Source organism: Gadus macrocephalus, chromosome 21, assembly GCF_031168955.1.
Source record: "Gadus macrocephalus chromosome 21, ASM3116895v1".
Taxonomy (NCBI): Eukaryota; Metazoa; Chordata; class Actinopteri; order Gadiformes; family Gadidae; genus Gadus; species Gadus macrocephalus.
Genome location: NC_082402.1, coordinates 12,256,060 through 12,281,429, shown reverse-complemented (window position 1 = coordinate 12,281,429; position 25,370 = coordinate 12,256,060). Strand labels below are relative to the sequence as shown.

General features: G+C 46.9%; 1 protein-coding gene across 1 annotated transcript in view; it reads left to right on the top strand.

Annotated features, from left to right (window-relative positions):
• Positions 1–23,112, top strand: part of dlgap2b (discs, large (Drosophila) homolog-associated protein 2b) — a 61,569-nt gene extending 38,457 nt beyond the window's left edge. Inside the window, exons 3-7 of the mRNA XM_060041659.1 lie at positions 3,394–4,733; positions 13,208–13,425; positions 15,876–16,023; positions 16,938–17,157; positions 20,759–23,112. Of these exons, the coding sequence (XP_059897642.1) occupies positions 3,394–4,733; positions 13,208–13,425; positions 15,876–16,023; positions 16,938–17,157; positions 20,759–21,591 (2,759 nt within the window). The 3' untranslated portion in view covers positions 21,592–23,112. The remainder of the gene's footprint in view (positions 1–3,393; positions 4,734–13,207; positions 13,426–15,875; positions 16,024–16,937; positions 17,158–20,758) is intronic.
• Positions 23,113–25,370: the final 2,258 nt, after the last annotated feature.

Genomic DNA, 25,370 nt, shown 5'->3' with positions numbered 1-25,370 from the left:
AAACAGTTAAATACCTAGTTTAGTATTCAAGATTCATGATTCAAGCTTCACGTCTTCATTCGTCACATGAATTATTTGACCACTACTATATTTTGTTTTAATTGGCTTAATGCGAAAAAATCGAGTAAGAAGTGCTGATTAATTCATGAAAATGTATCGATTTTGAAAGAAATATCAAAAGGATAAATTGTGCGTTTATGAGGTAAATACAAACAGTACACAAAAAGTAGGTATGTGTATTATGATACTACCTATACCATACAATACACAAACAGTAGGTATGTGGATTGTGACAGTACACATACAGTGGAATTGACATACAGTAGGTATGTGTATTGTGACTGTAAAAACAATATTTTGTCTCCATCCTGAAACTGTTGTGGGGTTTGTTGCCATAATTACGTCCATTCATGAAAAACCCTTTCATTAGGGTAACAGAATTCCAACTCTCTGTTATTAGGAGAACACAACGGTTTTATGCATTTGTGTTTTCTCCCAAAAATAGGTCAAGTTCAATGTTTAAGAGGCGGGTCCCAATGATTGAACTTAAGCCTTTTTTGTTTTTAATTGAGATTACATTTTTGGGGGGAATAACATAGCTTTAAGATACTTAAATGAATCTCGGCATAATACGTTACAAAACCTACTGTAATCAGCTATAATTGCTGCCATGTTGGACAACTCACCATAGAATCTAAGCCACATAACCTTTGGGAGGGTCTGCTCTGCTTACCACTTTTTTTTCTATATATATTTTTAAGGGGTTCCCATGATTTCAATTTTGAAAAATAAGAATATATAGAGAATATTAAAGCTGCAAAAAAAAAGGTACAATTTGAGAGTTGTAAAGACACGCAGCAGAAAACACCAGAAGCAACCAAGCTTTGAAAATTAAACCTTAAAATGGTCCCCCCTACATCCCTCCATCCCCTGTTTCTCCAAACATTGAAAAGCTTTGCATTCAGTACTAAAATCGTACTAATAGCACCTTTAAATGCACACAAACCAAAAAGGCCCAATCCCCATGAACTAGGTGAGAAAGGGCTTGCAGGGCTGAAATCTTCTGTAACTCGGACACCGACTTGCCCATACGGACACACAGGAAGTCGGTTTTAACACTTAAGTAGTTGTGAACTTGTTCATTTCAAATGCTTCTGAAGGCCTCCTTCTGTTAGGGTATTCCTTGGTCATACTTAATAGTGATGTTGTCCTTTAAGCGGTTTCTATTTTCCCTTATGGCACATTCATGTAATCTGAGAGTCCCTTTAAGTCCTGTTGAGCAGATCTGGTGAATGTACCCGTGCTGTTAACTGATTCAACACCATCCAATCCAAAACATACTGTTGTCACATACAGCCTCCTCTGTTATAATGACTGTTTTGCTTGTCACTTCTGTGAAGCGGGATGCCAGATTGGAACAGAGCGGAGCATCTCCACACATGAACGCAAACTCATATCATCCAACGCTGCATATATTTTTTTACCGTCAGCAAGATCCGGTCTGGAATGACCGCTCATGAGTCACGACCGTTGGCGTGATCAGATCTCTAGCCTTTGAAACCAAAAAGTTTATATTGGCCGTTTTTCCAGAACTGTGAAATCCAGTGACCAAAGTGCCATCCACTACTGATCATAGATTTCTTGGCTTGAACAGACCTCGTTATCCCCATTCATTACAGCTCTCGGAATGAACTCTTGATGGGGTACTTATGGACTTCTACTGTGTACATCCATGCTGCAGTACCTTGTCACACATCTTATCTCGCAATGTGACCATGTCCTGACGGAATCAGAGGCAGGATTTTGAGAAAGGCCGGGGAGGCAACGTCACATCCTGTGTGGTGACGGGGGTGTGGGAGTAACGTCACATCCTGTGTGGTAACGGGGGTGTGGGAGGTTACGTCACATCCTGTGTGGTGACGGGGGTGTGGGAGTAACGTCACATCCTGTGTGGTGACGGGGGTGTGGGAGGTAACGTCACATCCTGTGTGGTGACGGGGGTGTGGGAGGTAACATCACATCCTGTGTGGTGACGGGGGTGTGGGAGGTAACGTCACATCCTGTGTGGTGACGGGGGTGTGGGAGGTAACGTCACATCCTGTGTGGTGACGGGGGTGTGGGAGTAACGTCACATCCTGTGTGGTGACGGGGGTGTGGGAGGTAACGTCACATCCTGTGTGGTGACGGGGGTGTGGGAGGTAACGTCACATCCTGTGTGGTGACGGGGGTGTGGGAGGTAACGTCACATCCTGTGTGGTGACGGGGGTGTGGGAGGTAACGTCACATCCTGTGTGGTGACGGGGGTGTGGGAGGTAACGTCACATCCTGTGTGGTGACGGGGGTGTGGGAGGTAACGTCACATCCTGTGTGGTGACGGGGGTGTGGGAGGTAACATCACATCCTGTGTGGTGACGGGGGTGTGGGAGGTAACGTCACATCCTGTGTGGTGACGGGGGTGTGGGAGTAACGTCACATCCTGTGTGGTGACGGGGGTGTGGGAGGTAACGTCACATCCTGTGTGGTGACGGGGGTGTGGGAGGTAACGTCACATCCTGTGTGGTGACGGGGGTGTGGGAGTAGGCCTGTGGGCGGGAGGCCAGCCTGACGACGGCGCCGGCGTGCCTAACCATCGTCAGGAAGCGGATCACTCCGAACGCCAATAGAAAAAGTCGTCGGGAGGAATACCTCCAGTGCATGTCGCCCCCCATGTACACTGTTCCCTTACTCAGTCGTGTTGCTGTCGAGGGCCGACTTAGCAGTCTTTGCTGAGTTGGCACGGCCGTCTCATTTGCCGGACGAATTTGAGAAGTTTCAGAGTCTTGAGCGTGTGCCATCTTCCGAGGCTAAACCCAGGATTGAGGGAAGGGATTTATTTCCGCTGGGTATTTCCAACAAGCAATGGACACCTGCTGGTTCCAGACGAGTGTTGTTTGTAATCCAGATCGGTAACTTTACCGATCTAGTGATTACGCCCACCTAATGTCCTTATTTCATTTGACGGGCGACTATTCATTTGTATGCAATGATATTACCCTGCAGACATCTATATCTACAGTCAGGATAAAAAGAGCACACACACATACACGCACGCACTCACCTGCGTACACTGAAACACACACATCCACTGACACACGCACACACTCACCTGCACACACACACACACTCACCTGCACACACACACACACTCACCTGCACACACACACACACACACACACACACACACACACACACACACACACACACACACACACACACACACACACACACACTTCCTTGTCACTGTGATAAAGTGGAAAAACTTGTAAAAACTCTAAATATTTAATTTAGAGTTTCTCTCTCTCTCTCTCTCTGGCCCCTGTCCTACCCTCTTCCCCATGTGTTTGGATTCACCAGACCAGAAGATTCCCCCTTGGTCCCCGTCTCAACACTTTGATGAAGGCAGACGCCTCGCTGCAGCCAGGAACATGAAGGGCTTATCGGGCAGCCGCTCCCACCACCAGATCCCTTCGCCGCACGCCCTGGACTACGACCCCCACCCCCACCACTTCCACTCCCACCATGGCGCCGAGTCCCGCCACCAGTCCTACCTGCTCAGCCCCACCGAGAGCTGCCCCATGGACTTCCACCACCGCTACTCGCCGCGCAGCTCCATCCACTCCGACTGCATGATGGTGACCCCGGTCATGATGCCGCCGGCCGCCGCCTCCGACCACGTCTCCAGCAGCACCTTCCCCCGGATGCACTACAGCAGCCAGTACTACGACCCCGCCGGCCGCGAGGACTGCGCCGCCATCGCAGCCTCGGCCACCTCGCCCGCCCAGGCCCAGGCGCAGGCCCAGGCGCAGGCCCAGGCCCAGGCCCAGGCCCAGGCCGCCGCCAACGCCGCCTCATCCGCGCATCACGCCAGCGCCAAGAGCAACCGCCTCCCCGCCAACCTGCTGGACCAGTTTGAGAAACAGATGCCCCTGCACCGGGGCGACGGCTTCCACACGCTGCAGTACCAGCGCACCTCCACCACCACCACCACCGCCACCGAGCAGCGCAGCGAGAGCCCCGGACGCATCCGCCACCTGGTGCACTCGGTGCAGAAGCTCTTCACCAAGTCCCACTCGCTGGAGGGCTCGTCCAAGATGAACGGCTCCAAGGGCGAGGCGGGCGGAGGCGGCGGGGGGAGCTACCACCAGCACCAGCACCACCCGCAACACCCCCACCAGTACGGCCAACACCCCCCCAAGCACGGCGGCAGCGGCGGCAGCAGCGGCGGCGGCAGCAGCAAGAGGAGCAAGAGCAAAGAGAGGAAGCAGCAGCAGCAGCAGCAGCAGCAGCAGCAGCAGCAGCAGCGGTCGGGCGGCTGGTGGAGCTCCGACGACAACCTGGACAGCGACAGCACGTACCGGCCGCCCAGCGTCATGTCGCGGCACCACCACCAGGGGGAGCACTACCACCACGCCCCCGTGGGCCACTGCTACTCGGACGTGACGCAGGGCCACCACTCCTCGCACCACTACGGCGACCTGTCGCTCAAGACGTCGCGGAGCAACAACGACGTCAAGTGCTCGGCGTGCGAGCACCTGGCCATGGCGCCCGAGGGGAAGTTCATGAAGAGGAGCTCCTGGTCCACGCTGACCGTCAGCCAGGCCAAGGAGGCGTACAGGAAGTCGAGTCTGAACCTGGACAAGCCCATGATGCACACCGACCTGAAGCCATCTTCGCGGCCCTGTCACTATCTGCAGGTGAGTGCGTCCGGGGGGTCTTTGGGGTTTTGCTGATGGCGGGGGATGTGGTCGACGGTGTTAGCGGGAGGTGTTGGGTCACTGTTTGTTGAGGCGTGGGGGGTTTGGGGTTTCTCACTCTAAAACGGAGGGGTGGTACTGATGCTGCCGAGACTGTAAATTGCAATGCAAAGGGAAGCCATTAACGGAAACTTCCTGACCTACATTGTTTTACTGAACTTCCACATATGGCATGACTTTTGTATGCTTATTTCTTTGCAGCACAATTAGTTAAAGGTTATTTGTCAACATTTTCGCATTGCCTTTGTGAACCGGTCCCATTGTCGTAAGGACATACCGTATTTTCCGGACTATACGTCGCTCCGGAGTATTAGTCGCATCAGTCAAAAAATGCTCCATGACGAGGAAAAAAACATATATACGTCGCATCGGTGTATAAGTCGCATTTATTTTTAAACATTTAAACAAGAACGTTTAGTCTGGAGAGACTGAATAAAATTGCAATAGCAATATAGGTGTGTCGGTCCCACTCGTAGTACTGAGAGTATACCGAATTCAGTGACACCGGGATTCCACCGGACGCGTATGCGCCGCGGTCCTAAACCTGAGCGCACGATCGGGAGGTGGAAGTTGCGCTTTAGATGCCTTCACAAGTCCAGCGGAGGGCTCCAGTTTTCGCCGGCCAAGTCATGCGCTGTGATATGTGTGACAGCTATGTTGCACAACATTGCAGCTAAGGCTGGGGTAGCTTTGGTTGAACCGGAGGACATTGAGGACGATGACGACGAGAATATAATTTATTCGGTGGTGCAGTAGGCTTGCAGCGTTCAGTTGTAGGCCTAATGAATGACGGTGCCATCTTGCGGCCGAAGATTATGTACGCACAATTTTGGCATATAAGTCGCTTCGAAATATAAGTCGCAGGGCAAGCCAAACTACAAAAAAACTGCGACTTATAGTCCGGAAAATACGGTAATATAAACTGTTCTCACTCCTAAACATGAGATATTAATCCTATCAGACCTTGAAGGATGGTGATTCGTCCTGCATATATGTTTTTCTGACTAAAATCCTAACCTAAGAAACAAATGACATGAGATAGTGTGTGTTAAATTGTATTAGAGCTGTATTTGATTGAAATGGGTCGTAAAACGATTTGAGATATGAGAGTCGCAAATTTCGTAGAAACCAGGTAGAAAGCTGTATTCATGACAAAGCACTATTTGTAATAAAGTGAAACAATTATGCAAAATAGAGATAGAGATTCAAATCCGGAAATTGTCATATATAAAACGGTTTGTATATATAAAACTATGACTAAAAGCCATTTGGATTGATCTCTGTGGAGGACCCACAAAGTTAATTGTTCTGATTGATGCATTGATAAGCCTTCCTGCCAGTAAAAACTCCCTGCAGTGTTTCATATTCCCGACCGAACGATCCCCATGGCCATGAGTGTCAGGAGCTGTTGTGTGGTTCCCCTCTCACGTGGTTTCCCTAGGGAGCCGTTATCTATAAGAGATGGGGGTCATTCGGACTACTCAATACAACGGCAGAAGACTGAGAGCAACAGATGAGCCCCAGGCACATACAGACACACGTTTACCTGCATGTTGTGTGAAGAAAGTAGTGACATAGATGGTCCCAGGGATAGGTATTTAGAGGTGCCTGCTTCTCCTTCCTGGCGGACACCTTGTTGGTGTAAAAGCTGCTTGTTGTAAGCCTTAAGGCTTCTGGTGAATGGCAGGTCTACAAAACCTAGCAGCCGACACAATAAAATGATATGTTATGTATATACAGTTATGTTTAATGTGTGCAAATGCGAGGATGGAAATTATTTGTACACACAGTTCCTTTGCTGATGCCCCATTGGAGACGAATGTGAGATTGTAGTTGAAAAGAGCAGTTTATACTCATGACAATAGCTAGAGACATGGTATGTTATTGCAAGTCCCCTTAAAAACATGTTTATACACAGACGGAAAAGCTATGATCTGACTCATTCTCAAACGGGAATTGTTTCCAGTTTCAAATTTACATGAATTGACACCATGCTGTAATTGTATTGCGGTTTTAAACGGCATTATGTCAAACACAGTATGCTAATATTGGGACTGGAGCACTACATTATGTGAACGCCGGATGGAAGTGCGCATAGTGATCAAGCCACACAATGGAGGGCTGATTGAGAGCGGTGACACTGGCCTCTTAATTAAAACCGTGTGCGTCTCCCCTTATCGTTCGCCATCAGCTGCTTCTTCCGCAAAAAAAAAAGAGTAAAGCGATTACGTAATCTTTGGGATTATTAATTGAAATCCAATCACCTGGTGTAGAAATGACAAAAGCCAGCTCAAGCTGTAAAACAGCTGAAGCTACGTTTTTAAGCGTTTGTTGAACTACTTTGGTAGGGCTTATGCACGCAGAATGTGGTCTTAGAATTTACGTTTCTTAAAAACATCCCACTCGTGCCCTGAACTGTGCACAGTTAAGGGCATTGCCCTTTTTGAAGTGTTTATTGGTGGTCCTTATATTGAGTGTTGGAATCTGATTCCCTGTATAATGCACTACTTAAAGGGGGGATATTATGCCACCAGGTGAGAATGTGATTATTAATAATAATAATAATATATTTAATTTGTAGAGCACTTTACATTCAGAAATCTCAAAGTGCTACAGAGTTTAAGAGAGAGGAAAAAAAAATAAAACAGGTTGTTTAAACATATAATGCATGAACAGTAAAAGGGAAATTAGCAAAAGGCTTTTTTAAAAAGATAAGTCTTAAGTTTCTTTTTAAAAACAGCTGTAGTCTGTGGGGCCTTCAGGTGGTCAGGGAGGGCGTTCCATAGTCTTGGGGCAGCAGCGGAGATAGCCCGATCGCCCATGGTGTGGACCTTGGTCTTGGGTGGTCTGAGGGTGTGTGCTGATTGGCCACTACAAGCCGTTAGAAAATCAGCCTTTTCCAACGGCTTGTAATGGCTAATCATACTCTCACCTGGTGGTATAATTTCACCCCTGTAAAGGGGAAATTACTAGATTCATCCCATTTAGCCTACTGTTAGGGTACATCTTGGATCTTTATGCTAACTAGCTGCAATGAGAGGTCAGCTGACGACAGCTTGGGCTGGACGGTACTTGCGACCCCTTCATGTAACACCGATAGATTCATGGTGCATAATTAGGATTTTAGTTCATTTGTGTCCTATATAGTGCAATATTTAGCCTTTTGGCATTCTGTAGTGAGTATTTACATTGTTCCTATATCGTGCTCAACTTATAGAAAGGTTAGGCAATTTATCATTGAAGCATTTTGTGTCATATTTGTAAACTATCTTTACATCTCGACAGCAATCTATAAATCAAAAAAAAATTGGTGTATGGGGCTGATGCAGGACTGTTATATACTGCACCGATAGTTTAATTTGCCTCGAGTGAAATAATTGGATGGCCTACCTGTCTGTCTACCTGCCTACCTGTCTGTCTACCTGCCTACCTGTCTGCGCCAGCTCTTATTGCACAGGACTTCCACAAGGCGAGGCAGACTTGAAGGAGGGCTGGGATTTATTTAGTTGGATACTTCAAAATCTAGCATACTCAGGCTGTCTTCTCCAAATTACCTACCCTAGCTTTAATTAGTATAGTGCATCATAAATAAAATACTAAACACAAAAACTGACGTGAACCTACTTATTTCCTCACTATATCCCATGATGCAAAGTGTTTTTTTTCTAATCAGATTCATCCAATGGAGATGGTGAATGTTGGTTATGATGAGTGGAGGTGAAGCAGAACAAATGTATTTGCACCCCCCTATTGTCCATACGTATATCGATATATGATGAAAATGACCACTACACTACACTGAACAACTACACTGCACTACTATAGCTGCTCTTCTCTATGGGACTTAACAGCTCAGGAGTGGAGCCATGGAAAGGAGAGGAGGCAAGGAGAGGAAAGGGAAAGTTAGGAGGAGTGGAGAGGAGAGGAGACAAGCAGTGTCGAGGAGACGAGGAGGAATGGAGAAAAGGAGGAGCAGAGCCAGGGAGGAGGGCAGACTAGGAGAGGAGACGAGTAGAGGAGAGAGGAGGCGTGGGATGGCGTGCCACCTCGACCCTATCACCAACAAGTTTAAGCGAAGCGCAAGATTGATTCCACGTGTCTACGTTGGGTCCTAAATAAAATCAATGGGGAATAAACCGGTAGCTTCCAGCATCTGTCATGCTTCCGCTTCTGTTTCTTTATCAACCCCCTCATGAAATCCATTCCTGGCAGCGCCACTGTTGACAAGTCGTCAAGCGTTGAAAGAAACGGACACGTTGGTATCCATAGGAGCGAGGGCACGTTGTCATAACCCCGGTCCCAGGTCCGACTCGCTTCAGCTAGGCTGGGCGGCGGATAGAGATGCAGCGTTCTTGAAGGGCGTTTTAGCCGGAAAAAGCAGACTTCTGGTACTCTACAGAGAATTTCCCCCGGTTCAACAACTTTATATCGGTGTCTTGGCAGCGGCCCGCTCGGCCGTGTGCCTCCTTGATGCTCCTGCTCAGATCTGCAGCCCGCCTCCTCTGAAGGTCAAGGCGACGCCCCCACGTCCCTCTGATTTACTGCCACCGCTGGAACAAATGATGTCGCTGCTTGCTTAGCCAGCCGGACACAGCCCACCTCCCCAGTAGGGAGAGCCCCCCTCCCCAACACACAGCCCCCCTCCCCAACGCTTGGTGTGGGTGAGTGTTGGTGAAGGGGGCTTGGACGGGGCTGGGTAGTTAGGGGGGCAGATTAGGGTAATGGTGTGTATCCATGGCCAGCAGGCGTTCGCATAACATCTGGCCCCCCACCGACCCAACTGTTAGCTCAGTTTTCCGGATCTTCGGCTGAGGTCGTCAATGGATATTGGACTCTGGCTGTTAGGTGGGTTACATTGATCTGGTAACTCAGTGCAGTTTTCTAACTTTATTTGTGTTACATTGTCATGATATTCAGGTGAATATGTCAGTTGGCTACTCCAAACATGTCACTTTGCATACCTGCTGTGGCAGCACATGCTATCGCATGCACAAAAGCCAGTTTAAGAAGCAGTGAATCAAAAAGTGGGCCTGGGTGGTAGCCATGGAGATAATACGTCCCCTCTCCTTCCTACAACTCAGATGTCTTCAGGTTCGAGCTTGGGCTGAAACAGGGGGTTCACATACACTCCAAGTCTTGATTGATACACATGATCCAGAGTGGTTGTATACGATTAAGCCAGGTAGTTTGGGCCCTTTTAGATCCAGCAGAGTGAACAGAACCCACAGGGTAACTCCCTCCGTCTAACTCACTGTGTAACTTGTCCTTGTCCGTCATGGATACAACCAAAGAAGGGCCATTCAGGCCACGTTTCACAGCACTCAGACACAACTGTCACGCTAACATATGTGTGTAGGCTGCCCCGTTTGATGACAAAGTACTGTGAAGAACTTTAACAGGTGCATCATTTCCATCTAGTTTTCGTTGTAGGCAGGCGTTAATTGGTCATTCTGTGATTTGAGCTGAAGTACTGTTAAGCTGGGACATGACAAATTCAAACTGTAAACGTTGCGATTGCGTCAAATCTCAGATCTGCCTGAGCAGACTTACACAATCAGCGAGGAGGGAAAAAGCCCAGCGCGGGAGCACACAGGGGAGCATCTGTTCCCAGGAAAAAAGGGCGAGTTGGACCAAATGTCACACCATCAACAATCCTACGTCCTCTGCTCCCTGTCAGGCGGCAGCCGACAGGGAGACCAGCGAGCGATAGACTGCAAAACTGTACGGACTGCAAAACTGGCAGAACGTTAGCGTCCCGGGGCTATTGTCCCTCAGTCTCTCACGCTCTCTTTCTCACGCACGCACGCACGCACGCACGCACGCACGCACGCACGCACGCACGCACACACACACACACACACTGACAGAATGTTCCACTTAACATGCTTCACGCTAGATCGATGCGACACAGTGGGGCCAGGGCATATAGCAGGTGGCACCTTCTCGCTTGTGATTGCCGTCCTTGGGAGAAGGAAGCCACGTGTGTGTGTTTGGTTGTGTGTGTTTGGGTGTGTGTGTGTGTGTGTGTGTGTGTGTGTGTGTGTGTGTGTGTGTGTGTGTGTGTGTGTGTGTGTGTGTGTGTGTGTGTGTGTGTGTGTGTGTGTGTGTGTGTGAGTCAGTACATAGGCACACGTCACTAATTCACCTTGCCGATATTAATTAGAGTTCATCCTCACGTCAAGTCAGACACTTAAGCTCAGAGGTAATCACTCTTTGTTGTTTTAAGTGCTGTGTTTAATAGATAGATTCCCCCTTAGAAATTAGATTGACCTGAATGGATTCCACTTGTTGCTTTTAAATCACGCTACACACTTGATTAAACAATAAAAATTCTGTACATGGCAGTTTCCTTTTTGTTGTTTGCATGCATATTCATCGTATTTCATTAGCATGACCCAACATGTCATGTTCCCATAATCCTCCTGGGCTCTGCTTATGCATCCGCCATTATTCATCCATTTTAGACTGAATGTTTTAATTATCCTGGTAATTCAATATAAAGGCTATCAAGATGGTTCTAAATCATGTCTCTTCCTCTCCAGTTGCCATGGTTGCAGTGTTCGGCGGAATTAAACGTAATGTTAGACACTTTAGTGGAGCAACAGCGTCGGAGTGAGCCACTCACCGCAGGGTATTCCTTATTCAGCATGTCTGGTGATCGTTTGGCGGTTAATTAAGTTACTAGCACTGTGGCATTGTAACCTCTGTTTGGATGCTTGGAATACAGTTATGACAACTACTGCTGTGGTAACAGAAAATTTAACTATGTGAAACAAACACAAACACGAGTGTAACTGATGAAGAAAAAATTATAAAGTTATGTAACTATCAGAGTCAGTCCGCAGTTATGTTGTTATGTTAAGGAATAATTTATGATAGTGTCACGACCCCGCTGGTCTCTAGGGAAAACCGGCTCTCTGTCTAGGCAGGAGTCGAGACACATACGTGGTATAACCACAGCTGGTAGGCAACTAGCTTCCGGGGCACGTGTGTAGTGACTCACCTGGGTTCCTGGTGAGCGCTGGTCCTTCTCTCTCTTGCTATGGAGATAGCCCAAGCGTTGTGGTGAACGGTAGCTGTCTCGTTCAGTTATGGTTTACATGTTTAGACAAACACTTGACAAACAATGACGGTGAAGGGGCGGTCACGTTCCCCCGTTGGACTCCTTAGCTCTGGTGTGTACTGGCATCTGGGTGAATGGCTTTACAAAGTCTTATCCTGCCGGGGCGGTAACCACTGGCCCCCATGCTGTGTATATCCACCATCTTGGATCCCCCAGGTGACCACAATCAACCAATCAAGGGAGCCACTCCCACCGTTACCATGACCACCAGTTACCAACCAGCTTAACCTTACCCAACAGTAGGATCGTGACAATAGAATATTTAGTATATTAACTGAAGCAATTTGTTCCCCCGCTGTTCCCACAAAGTTAGACTCACAAAGACCAGGAAGAGTCTTCCATTGATATGTAAATCGAAATACATTGGCGGGATGCACAGAGAGAGCTAGCCAATCAGAATCGATGCAGTGCTCTCGCATTGTATCCTCCAGTGGAATGGCGGACATATCACAGCGAGGATGGAGTGGAGAAGCTAGGGGGATTGAGGCAGTAATATTATAACGATGCAGATCAACATTTTCCCGATGCTTTGGTCATGGTGTGGGTTGGTTTTCGGGAGCCGCCCTTTGCATGGGGGATGAGGATGGGGACCAATCAGAGGCGCATTATAATGCAATAGAGGGAGAGATATGTTCACAGAATGGCCTGTTAAGTCTTATCTGTTAAAAAAGAATCTCAGAAAAAAATATTTACAGGAAGTTTTTCTAAATAACAACCACGAAAACTAAAAGCACACAGGCATACACAAATAACATGTACAACACCATTATAACCCTCCTTTAAATACAGGTAACGTGAATATAGCCTAATTAAAATGATCACCTTTGCACTCTTGCAGCTAGACAACAAAGCTGTCAACATGGTGAAGCCTCGGTTATCTTCAGAGGCCGCAGACTGGTCTTTTGCATTTCCTTGGTTTGTAATTAGTGATTTCAATCAATGTGTCTTCTTTTTAACATGCTATTTAAAAAAGCCCCAGTGTAGTTATGACAATGTATTTCCTTTCTACGGTGACTAATCTCATCGTAATGTTTTGGAGTGCTAACAAAAGTATTAAAGAAAAGCTCTCTCTCTCTCTCTCTCTCTCTCTCTCTCTCTCTCTCTCTCTCTCTCTCTCTCTCTCTCTCTCTCTCTCTCTCTCTCTCTCTCTCTCCCTGTTTCCCCCTCTCTCTTGCTCTCTCTCCCTCTCTCTTGCTCTCTCTCACTCTCTCTCCCCTCCCCCCCCCCCCCCTCTCTCCCCTCCCCCCCCCCCCCCTCTCTCCCCTCCCCCCCCCCTCTCTCTCTCTCTCAGGTGCCCCAGGACGAGTGGAGTGGTTACCCCGGGGATAAGGACGAGGAGATCCCCTGTCGCAGGATGCGCAGCAGCAGCTACGTCAAGGCCATGGGCGAGGTGGACGACGACAGCGGCGACTCGGACGCCAGCCCCAAGACCTCCCCGCAGAGGGCCGTGCGGCCCGACGCCCTGGTGCTCAAGTCAGCCATGCAGAGAGTCCACATAGACCCCCACAGGTAGAAGCGCCCCCTGGGCCGCCGGGGTGATGTAGGACACCTGGGGCTGTGATACGCTCAACAATGGCCGGGGGCTGTTGAACAGGTCTGCCCTGATGGCTGTAATAAATGACCGTTCTATCTGCTGAAGTTAACACTTGAAGGGGCTGTAAGTAGGATTCAAGAGCTATCGCTTGAGCTGTTACTGATTTGTTAGAAATGGCCATAGCCGTCCGTCAGATGTTCTTGAGTAGAATATTAGATATTCCTGCTCATTTCTGACCAATCAGGGCATCTCTTCACTGTCCATCTCCCCTGTCAAGCCCAGGTGTGTGAAACGCACAATAAAAGAGAAACGTAGGGAGGGAGAGAGGGAGGGTACGTTTCTTATCATTTTCTACAGGCAAAATACTTTAAGAAGCTTAATAAAAAAGTACTCATTGAAGTAATTCTAAGGAAACATTTTTCCTAAGAAAAATTCTTGTTTCTATGATCTTTAACAGCCTGTAAATTATCATTCCAGATGTGGACATTCATCGTGTCATGCCATTCGTTCCTCTCAAACACGTCCCTCATAAAGAGGCTGCTTAAGTTAATTGCAAAAGCTTCTTGAAACACAATAAACCTGGCTTTAAGTAGGTGCTCCATGACACCTATGTCAAAACACATTTTTCTTTGTGTGTGTCTCTTGGTGAAACCAGTGATTAGACATTTCCGTTAAGGTAAAGACCCGGCTTGGCAAGCAGTGATTGGCTAGGTAGCGGTAATGCACATTTGTATGAGTTTTTTTAGCATTTTAGCCGATGTTCTTTGCTTCTGGTCGTGTAGCCACAGAGCTAGCTCCACCACGGGAATTGCTATTTTTGTGCCGTTCCTCTCGGATGGCTCATAAGATCTGGTAAAGCTGTGCTCTGCTGGGTGTCACTTGCAGCAAATCGGTTTGTTTTGCTGACCTTTATTATCTGCCAGTTCGATGTTTGCGCAACGTCTTACCAGGCCGGTGGGCCTCGTGTTATCACAGTGCTGTTGACGAGCGTGCAGAACAACTGTCACTTCTCTCCCGAGTCGAGCTTGTGGACTACTGCTGGTTGTGTGACTGGGCCTTTTATGGCACAGAGATCCCGATGACCACAACAGACTCATTTCACAGATGTGTCATCATGGCACAAACACAGCTGTTGCTCATAACACAAATGATGGGTCTGTTGCTTTAAGATGGCAGGGCACAGGTAGCAGACTACGCTAGTGACGATAACTCTACTACCCGTGCCCTGGTTTATAATAAAGACCCATAATTAGGGTTATGAGTGACCATTTTTTCCCTATGATGATACATCTGTGAATAGTTTCTTATTGTTGGTCTGTAAACCACTTTGTAACAAAAAAAGTATTTGAACCCTCATGTAACGCCTACGATAGATGCACACTTCACAGTTGCTAAGCTACAAGTCGCTATCATACCTGATGGTCTGTTCTGTATGTTTAAGTGCCTTAGATGGTTTAATACACAGAGGTTAAAGTTCCCCTGGGGATGTTTAATATCATTGAGAGGTGAAAAGGTAATCAAAGGAAGGCATAAGGGGTTGTACTTATCAGAGTTGCATCCCTATATAATGGTGCTAATCTTCACCAAGTCTTCTTCTTTTGTAAAGGCTCTTTTTGCTTATTCTAAGTACGCTAAAACTCTCTGTACTAAGGTGATCCATACTAAGGCCTGGAGCTGTGGCAATCCCCCCTGTCTGGGGCGGGGTTTTATTACAGGGACTCTTTCCCAGGACCCTGATCACCTCCGCCACCTTTGTTCCATAACAAACCTGTCCCCTATTTTGCCTGCCTGCACTGAATAATTGATCCTCAGGTCATTATGTAAGCCATAGCTCTCAATGTGTCTCTGATGGGCGGCAGCACAGACACCGCGACACGTGCGCCTTCTGGATGCACAGAGGGGCGGGCCGAGACCGGTTCTGTGGGGACATTTTGAAGAGACGTCGTGCGTACTCCTTCAATGGTTCCGTTCTGGTACTCCTTTCCCAATGCTCCAGCTGAGGCTTGATCACCTTCGCTTGAGCATGAGCAGTAGTCATCGACAATGAGGGAAGGAACAATGTTGAGTCGGGACGGCTGAGCCTTAGCCGAGCTGCTTCAGCGTCATAAAAGGTGATTAACGACGTGGGCAAGGCGCACATATGCTCATATGTGGCCGCGATATGGCCCTGTGATCAACCGGAATATGTTAACTTGAGGACAATTGGAAAGCAGCCCACATCCACACTATTTCCCCCATAGGTCGCTCACTTAATACTTTATGGCATCCGATCACTTCAAGATAGTGGATTATAATATTTCCTGATGATAATTTATCAGGACTGGGATTACGCACCTACTATGGCCACCGGCACTATGCTAGCACGTTCCAAGAGGTTCTACATTTCTGACTAATCACAAGCGTTCTCTCCGCCCCTGTGCCACAGCTACCACTTACAGACCACCAGAGACATGCGGCCACACACCAGCGTGACTCTGGACCCCAGCAGCTTCCACCCGCCGCCCTTCCGCTCGCGCAACCAGAGCTACATGCGCGCTGTCAGCACCCTCAGTCAGGCTAGCTGCGTCAGCCAGGTGAGTCCAGTGTCGCGCCCCGACAGAGCGCACCGAGGCAACCCCCCACCGACGTTACGGGGGCCGGGGAGAGGATGACGGAGTCAGGACGAGGAAGTCGGTTTTAGCTCTGTGGTGTAGCGCTGCTCGAGCTAGCAGCAGCGGTATTAACTTGCTAATTTTGGCGTTGGTTATTTTAGGCTACATCAGCGTAGCCGTGGTAGTCTCCAGTAGAAGTAGACAAGGGTAAGCACAAACAAAGCTGTTTGTTTTTCAATGGATGATGACCGTATGCTAACGATATTTTATGAACGCAAATTTCTGTGTAAATATCTGTGAAGGTACAGTTGACGTAGCACTGCCCAGGGTATTTCTATTACATTTCTGTTCATAAGCAAATTACATTCAACAAAATCAGTCAGCTAAACCATATGCAAATGAGGCGCATAAGACATGTAGGCCTGCCTCATTTGTAAGCATTCTGAACATTGCGATAGACTAAGGTTAATGTAGGTTACTACATTACAAGCTTGCACTGCAGTTATTCGTTATATACTCATTCTTTTCTTCTTTTTTACCTCTTGACTAGGTTCAGTGGACACCAGCATTCCTATTTTCCATGTAGAAACATTTACATCTCTCAAAGCTAATCCTTGGTTTGTGCTAAATGGAATACGATAAATCACAATTGTATTTAGTCTTATCATTTATTACAAATACCCGGTATATATATATAATTTTTTTCTTTTGACAAATTTCCCTTTGATTATGATATGTGTCTGTTTGTGTTCAGTTTACGGAATGAAATGTGGATGGAATTTGCTCTAACATGCTAACACTCCTTCATATTTACTGTGCAAAGGGGAAGAATCAGAATGAGAAAGAGAAAGGAAGAGGAAAAATTAAGGACTGCTATTCCTGTTTTTGTCTCTCAGGTGAGTGAGACTGAGGTCAATGGCCAGTTTGAGTCAGTTTGCGAGTCCGTTTTTAGTGAAGTAGAATCCCAGGCCATGGAGGCCTTGGACCTGCCTGGCTCATTCCGCACTCGAAGCCACAGTTACCTCCGTGCAATTCAGGCCGGTTATTCCCAAGACGACGACTGCTTGCCTTCAATGACATCCTCCACTGTCACTTCAACTCTCAGATCCACAACAGGTAAAAAAATAAATCCCTCCCCCGCCCCAAGACGCAAGAGGGGGTTTTAGGCTGCATATCGTCATACATCCAAAACATGCGCACATACCTAACATACCTACATATGTACAGTGGGGGACCCTTGAGCTGAAGCCATACGCTAAATGGTTCCAGTCATCTTTCCTTTATTGTTTTGTTCATTTCGAAAGCTTTGATGCGATAATTGTGGGTGTGTGTGTGTGTTTGTGTGTTTGTTTGTTTTAGTTCTTACCTCTATAGTGTCCGTCCGCCCCTGTCTCTTTGCACGATCCACGCATCATTAGTCCAGCTTTCCGATCCGTCGCTTTACACGTGGTGCCAAGCTGGAGGCTACATCAGGGTGGGGTGGTGGGGGGGGGGGTCTCAAGGCCACTCCCACAGCTCCGCACAACACTCGGACCGCCAGCACTGACACACCACATGGCATGGCTAGGCAGAAAGTACTCTGAGCATGTCCAAACTCCAGCTGTGTTGTTCTAGATACATGATGCTGTACATATATATGTGTTGTGGGGCAAGGTTTGAAGGGAGGGGTGGTGCCACAATGAACTGATAGATCATACCAGCTAGTACTCTGTCGATGCCCATGCATTAAAAAAAAAGCATGCATTTAAAACTTACATAGTGAAAATTAATCATAGGGTACATGTATATATATATATATGTATATAGATATGTATATATCTATATATTTATATTTATATTTATCTATATATAAATATTTCGCAATAGTAATAACATGTAACCATTGCAAGGTAAGTCAACAGCATTAGAGTATCGACATATGCTGGTTGCACAAAGGAACTGTTCCGTAATGGAGATGACAAAACATTAGTTACCTTTCTCATAACTTGTTTTTTGGCCACATTGCTGTGTTGTGTCGCATAAAATGGTTATGCGTATTAGCAGTGTCTTCAAAAAACGAAATCTAAAGAACCTTTCGAATTCTCTTTCATGTGAATTGCCGAAGTAAAATATTTAGAATGACAAATATACAAACAATGCGTTACAATGCAAATGAGGGTTTTTTTATCAAACTGAAGGCATTCCGACCTTTGTTCTCCACACTGCTACTAACGGGGCATGTTTTCTGTGACACAGTACTCACAATATAAACCCTTAAAATCATCAGGTTCTTTGTGCAAGCAGAACCCATTCAGAAAAACAACCTTACCGTCAGTGCATTTGGTGTTTGCCTGCAAGAGTAAAGCTATGAACCCTATTGAAACACTTTCACTTATTAGGATTCAGTTTTTGTTTGGTTTATTTTTTTTTTTAAAGAAAATGGATTTGAATTGTTCAAGGTTCTCTTACACTTTTTGATGCTGTCATTTGATAAGAAGAGACATTTGAACGTTTTCTTCAATTTGTATACTTGTTCTATTTGGACATTTTTTTGTTTTGTTTTCTTTCGTAATCCTCTCATGCTTGATTGGGTTTCCATCCACGAATGCAACAAAGTGACAGAAGTGCTGAGGATAAAGGAGTGTCTTCCAATCCCACCGTCTCAACTGCTGACCCTCTACTCACCCAATAGACCACCCTGCGTCCATTCTGTCTGCTCCAGGAGGGCTTGCAATAGCAACAAGAAAACCCAAAACAATAACTTTATCGTCCATTCTATGATTGGCCGCATTCTTCTATCACAGTTTAGCAGCCATGGCAGAAACATTGGGGCTTTTTTTTTTTTTTTTTTCAATAGTATCTGGTTACAACGTTGGTTCTCCTCTTTGAAATGATTTGAGTGAATAGTGGCCTAAAATAGAACAACAAAGAGAAAGTCAAGCCAAATATCGGCTGAGGCTCTCCGATCAATCCCCTTAAAACAGTATTTGTATCGTAGTCCTCTAGTTAAGACGCGCTTGTTAAAGTGGCCTTACCGACCAAATGAGAGGCTAGGGGGCACCGTGGAGTGGGGGAGGGGGTCTGTGGAGCCCCCCCGTAGGGCAGACGAGCAGCGGGCCCCTCTCCATTTGAGCCGTCGTCTCTTGAAGGATAACCAGGGGAAAAGAACAGCTGGAGGCGTCAGTGATGATGGTCGCAGGTATTTTTAATGTTGACACGCATACATATATCTATGTATATGTGTGTTTTTGCACTGCCTTCTCAGTAAACCCAGTTTAAAAAAAACAATGATAGATTGTAGAAAGTACGCCAGTTAACTTCTCCAAACAACTCACAGAACTCAGAGGCGTTAACCTGCCGTTGAACTCATTTGCTGATAATCAGTCTTTGCCAGACGTTTGGTGGGAATATTGATAACATTGCGGTGCCCATACTAATTCTGACTTCTGTGAGTTGTGTGCCGTCAGTGTCTCTATTTTAAATGTGCTAAGACCACCTTATCAGTGTAAATGTATGGCATAGTCCACACTGCCCTGGTTTTTTTCCGTAATGTTTTCATATCGCAACCATTTAAGATAGCACTAAATGTTACTGCATCGCCACTGTCTCCAATCATTTGTGAGAGCAGCGTGTGTCCACTTGTACCTGTTTTGTACATTTTTTTTCTCTAACTCCATTGACTCCATATATATATATATATATGTATTCAAGAAAAGATCACGTGTGGCAGAGTCCAAGCCCTTGACATTAAAGTCTGTCAGCCGTCTTTGACTGTGGGATTGCAGCCTCTCCCTGGTTCAGCCAGTACGGAGGTTCCCCCTTCCACTGGACTTCTCCACCTGGGCCAGTTAGCCTTGTGGCACTGGTCCCGATATGTTCAATAGGGTTCATATCTGCTTCTCGGCCCAATGTCGTGTGATTTCTCTCTTTTTTTATGTTATTCCCTTTACATCTTTTCCTTTGCACAACAAAAGCAGTACTTTGAAAGATGTTTTGAGAGTGCTGAGTCCTAAAAACCAATAAATTGAATTTCAAATTTTACAAAATGATGGATGATAACTTGTGTGTAATTCCAGTTCACACGGTGCGGTGCAGTGAAAAGATGGAAAGAGGGTTGGCATTTTCTGAGATTCTTGAGAAGGCAGTGTAAAATCACCTTGGAAAGCCTACTGTATGTGAGTCCGGTGAAGAGATTTAGTATGGCACTCACAGAGTATTGCGCTACGGACAGGAGTTAAACAATGTGCTTTCCCTTGAGACAGCCCTCTAGCCCTTAAGATCGTTCAAGCAAAGTTAAAACCCAAAACACATAAAGTCTTGATTACGTGACCCCACCCCTGTCACGACCACCTACACAGTATCACAATGTGGTTCTTAATGTGGGTTTATTTAAGAGCTTCAGATGGTAACCTTCTCTCAAGCGATATTCGTCTTTTAACTACGCCATTGGAAGGGTTGAGCTCAAGTACCTGTGGCAAGTACAGCATCGCACATCCACACGCACATCCACACTCTACAGGGAGACGCTTTCGTAACTCAGATCCACCTCCCGAAACCCCGGTCCGCCAATCAGGGACGGGTTTGCATCTGATTCCCGACTCACACGCTGTATGTTTTCCATGGATGTGTGTTCGACGTTCCCGGCTCAGCATCCTCTCTTAAGTCCACGACCCCCCCCCAGCTGTTCCTCCTCCGTGTTGAATGTCCCTGTGCTTGCGTATCCACCCCTCTCTTGCAGAGGGATATGATGGTCTGGATGGCACTTCGTTGCTCAATGAGGACATGATCGAGGACGATGACGGGGCCAGCTCCTCCGCCTATGTGGAGCTGGAGCGACTGGAGAGGGAGACGGCGGCCGCCCGCAGCCACCACAGCACTAGCTCCACCGTCACGGCCACCTCCGTGCCGCCCACCTCCCCGCCCTCCTACCGGGCGCCCGCGCCCCCGCACCCGCTCCCACGACGCTCGACCGCCTCCTCGGCCGAGGCGGCCGCCGTGCCGCCGCAGGCCATCCAGGCCTTCAAGGAGTCGGCCAACATGGTGGCCGCCTTCAACACGCAGTGGAAGGACGAGATCTCGGCCATGCGCTACGAGCTGGCGGAGCTGCGGCGCGACGTGTGCGGCGAGCTCAAGACCTTCAACAGCAACTTCTTCAACTTCACGCAGTGCTACAACATGTGGACGCTGTGCCGGGAGAGCGGCAGCGACAGCACGACGCAGACGGACGACCGCGTGTCCGTGGGCATCCAGGCCGGGAGCAGCTGGCCCCGGCGGCAGAACACGGAGGACAAGTCGGTGATGTGCCAGCCCGAGCCGTCGGCCTTCAGCATCATGGACCTCATGGACCCGCCCCGCATCGAGATCATCGAGGGCACCCCGGACGTGTCGCCGGAGGGCTCCAGCAGCCCGGCCAGCCCGCGGCCCATGGAGGACTTCACCTGGGAGATCAGCAAGCAACCGAAGCCCCGCAAGCAAGCGGACACGAGCAGCGGCCACCGGAGCGCAAGTCTGGAACTGTGGAGTCGGAAGTACACCAGTGGGCCAATGTCATACCTGTCTATGTCTTTCTGATCATTCCCATTCTACACACTGTTCACACACACACACACACGTGTTCACCAGGGATCTTGGAAGGGAGGCCCTGGGTTGGCTGAGAAAAGGCAGAACAGTGCAGTTTGCTTGATGTCCCTTTACTCTTATGTACACAGTCTTACAACCAGAAAGTACAAGTGCAAAGCGAAGGTGTCTAGGGCCTTATCTTCAGAGCAGGAGGCACGCTTTGATCAAGTTCAGAATGACGTGACAGAGGAGTGTGGAAGAGAATGACAGATGCCGTGATCCTTAAGTGCCAACTAGTTTAGCATATCTTTGTCACAAAGGAAGATACAAAACCTTTTTGATGAGCTAATCCAATGTTAGGTAAAGTGGTGTAAACTCCACCATTGTAAACGGTAAGGTTCTGTTAGCCTCGATACACAATCGGTTGAAATGTCAAACCTTCTAAAGTAGTTCTGTCTCTCTAGCTCACATTCATTCCAGTTTCTCTTTGAATGGAAACGTTATATTAAGCACCTGAGCAGACTGAGAAAATACTGTGAATAACTTTAAGATAATCCTAGTGTTGGTTTCTTTTTTGAAGAACATACATGTGTGACTTCTACCATATTGCGTTGCAACTGTTCTGTTTACATCCCGATCAAAGCATTCCTTTACCATTGCCTTTTGAACCGAGTTCTATAAAAAAAGGGAAACTTTTTTTACCCCCCCATCTGCTGTAATGTCACAGCGCAAATATAAACACAGTTTTGATCAACAATCCCAACTAAACCGCATAAAGCATCTTTTTTTATTAGTGACTAGTAATCAAGGATATAGTTTCTACTCAGTGGACTCTTACAGTCCCCTGATAAAATGTTTACAGTTGATCAGGACTGTTAAAGGGTTTACAAAGTTGATAGAAAATAGAACCAATAGTTAAGTCTAAGATAGATCATCCATTATGAATGTATTGGCTTCAATTCATTCCTTGCACAAAACTCTACATTCATGTTGGAACTTTACCGATGTGTATATAGATGTATCATTTTTGTATATAGAGAAAACCTATATTCAATACTTGTACTGTTTGCAAACTATAACCATACTGTGTTCTGACATGACCGGGAGGGCAAATAACTAGGGTTGATGGTGGTTCCAAACCAAACCTAGCACTTTTTCCATGGTGTCCTACCTTTGAGGTCCATTTGTTCGGTTGGCGGTTATTGATTAATTTATTCACCTCATAGGAATAGTTTGTCAGACTCATATGAATAGTTTGTCTGACTCATAGAAATCGTCCTTGCCAGTGTTTCCCAAATCGTTTTTTTGTGCAGCAGCAAGCAAAGGTCATCTTGCGTTGGTGTGTCCCAGATGCTTTTAGAAACAGGCTTTTCATGTCACTGACCCCGCAAATAGACGCCAGACAACCGCCGCAGTGGGTCACTTCTTCTGGCCCTGGTGGAGCGCTGCTGAAAGAACAGGATGGAAACACTGGTCTACACGTAGACAATCAGATCTGCTGAGGGCCTGGCCTCCCCTCCCCCTCCCTCCCTCCCTCCCTCCCTCCCTCCCTCCCTCCCTCCCTCCCTCCCTCCCACACAGAGGTGCTCACCCCCTGCACCTCTGAATGTACTCACACCGCCTCACTAGTGATGGCTTAAAGTTTGTGTCTTCATCCTAGAGAATAGGCAGGCAAACAGGGGCAGTCTGAATCCCACCACCCCTACCCTATACCCCCCTTTCTTTCTTTCTCTCTTTCTCCCAACCACACATCCTGCTTAATTTTCCTTTACCCCCCATCATCATCATCACCACCACCACCACCACCACCACCATCACCTATCGTGTTAACATGCCGCTACCAAAGTTCTTCCCTTGGGGGGGGCCCTATGGAAGCTGAGGGGGGCCAGCTTCAGAACCACAGGTTCTCTCAGAAGGTGATCCGTGGATGTTCACGCAGAACAGGGGGTTCCTCCCGTCCACCAGAGCCCCTCTGACTGAGATCTCGGCTGTTAAACGAACCTGGAGGAGAGAGACCTCCCTCACGTCGTCAGTGAACGCGAGTCATCTCTCACCCCTCCCTCCCTCCCTCCCTCCCTCCCTCCCATCCCTATCTATTCTTTCGGCCGACCAAAAGACGATGAGAAACGTGGCACTTTTTAAAAGAAGATGTTTATATACGGAGAAGACTGTGCGCCCATGGAAAGATCTGTGAAAGAGAGAGGAAAGGAGCGAAAACGAAACAGAGACATCCTCATTGGAGTTGTTCATGTTCAATCGAGACGTCCGGTCCGGTGATTGGTTGAACAAGGTGGAGTGCTGAGCGATCGGTCGCTTGGCTTTCTCATGCAATGCAGGAGTTAAAGAGGCCCGCTGTCCGTGGGCACTCTTTGATGACGTCCGCTGCTTCTGGGCAGCGGTCCCCTCTCTCTCAGTGTTTTGTTCGGTTTATTATAAAAGAGTTCTACATTTCTTAGGTGATTGACCTAATCGTTGGCATCTCTGCACAGTAGAATGAAAACGATTCAGTTCTACGTTTTCTTTTGGTCATCAGCCCATCTTCCTGGTATTAACAGGCAGAGCTAACAGAGAATAAATATATATATATAAATATATATATATATTTGTATAATATATATATATAATACCTAGAATGATAATTATATTGATAATGAAGAGGCAAATGACTGTGAGAGCCTTTCGCAAATGAGCCTATAACTATTTTAAATATATACATATATAAATATATAAATACAGACCTATAAACCTTTTGGAGAGCTTGTATTCGTATTCACCTTTTTGAATGATTCAGAGGGAAGTGCAGCGGCGTTCCCTACCTGCATCCTTCCCTGTGTCTTGGGAATGCAGACTCAAAGGTGCTCAATCCATAATGAAGACTGGCAAATCATCGTGGTTTCAAAAAGATGTACATTCATTCATTCTATGCAAGTCCTTTGTTCTCTGTCACATTGTTTTCAAGCGCTCAGTGTTGGCTGTTCATGGTGATATATTCATATTTAAAGTCATCAACACTGGAGATGTATTACATTTTTCTGTTGTGTTCAGAGCGTCAGTGGGTTTTGTTTTGCATGGGCCCCGGGGCAATGCTTAAAGAGTTACTAGATACTTGAAAACTTTTGCTGCCCTCCTAAGGTTATCTTATCTGGAGAACGACAGAACGCTATATTTTGACCATTGGATCTCAGCCAACACATACATGTGGTCAAGTTAGGAAGTAACTCTTTGACTTCTTGTTCTTTTCAGAAACATTTGATAATCTGGTTCTGAGATTCGGCTGTGTTTCCGAGAGAGAAACCTGTCAGCATAGTACTGTAGCACAAAGCAGAGCGTTTGTTGATCTTCATGTTGTCAGTTGTGTTCTCATTTTTTACATGACAAAGCTTACGATGGAGACTTGGGTGTACTGGTAGCCTCATGAGACCATCCTGCTCTCACAGTGAGTTCACGCTCTGTTTCTCTCTGGAGCTCAGGCAGGGCTTGATTCTGTTGAAAGCCTCTTTCAAAAATTACAAAAAGGTAGGGCCAATCAGTGCACGGGGGCGGGGCTTCGGTTCGAGATGAACTAGGAGTGCTGCAAACTGCCATTTAAAAAAACAATTGCACCGTTGTAAAGTGTAGCGATGAAAAGAGCAATCGAAACCTTTCTGTCCAAAATAAAAACGGGAAAAGGGTTTTCATTCGAGGTAAATGTGTGTTGCTTTACGTCCTATCGGATTCGGCAAAGAGTGCAAGAAAGTCACTTAGTTATTCTGATTCACTGGAGTGTTATGGGCTTTGCACATATTTGGAAT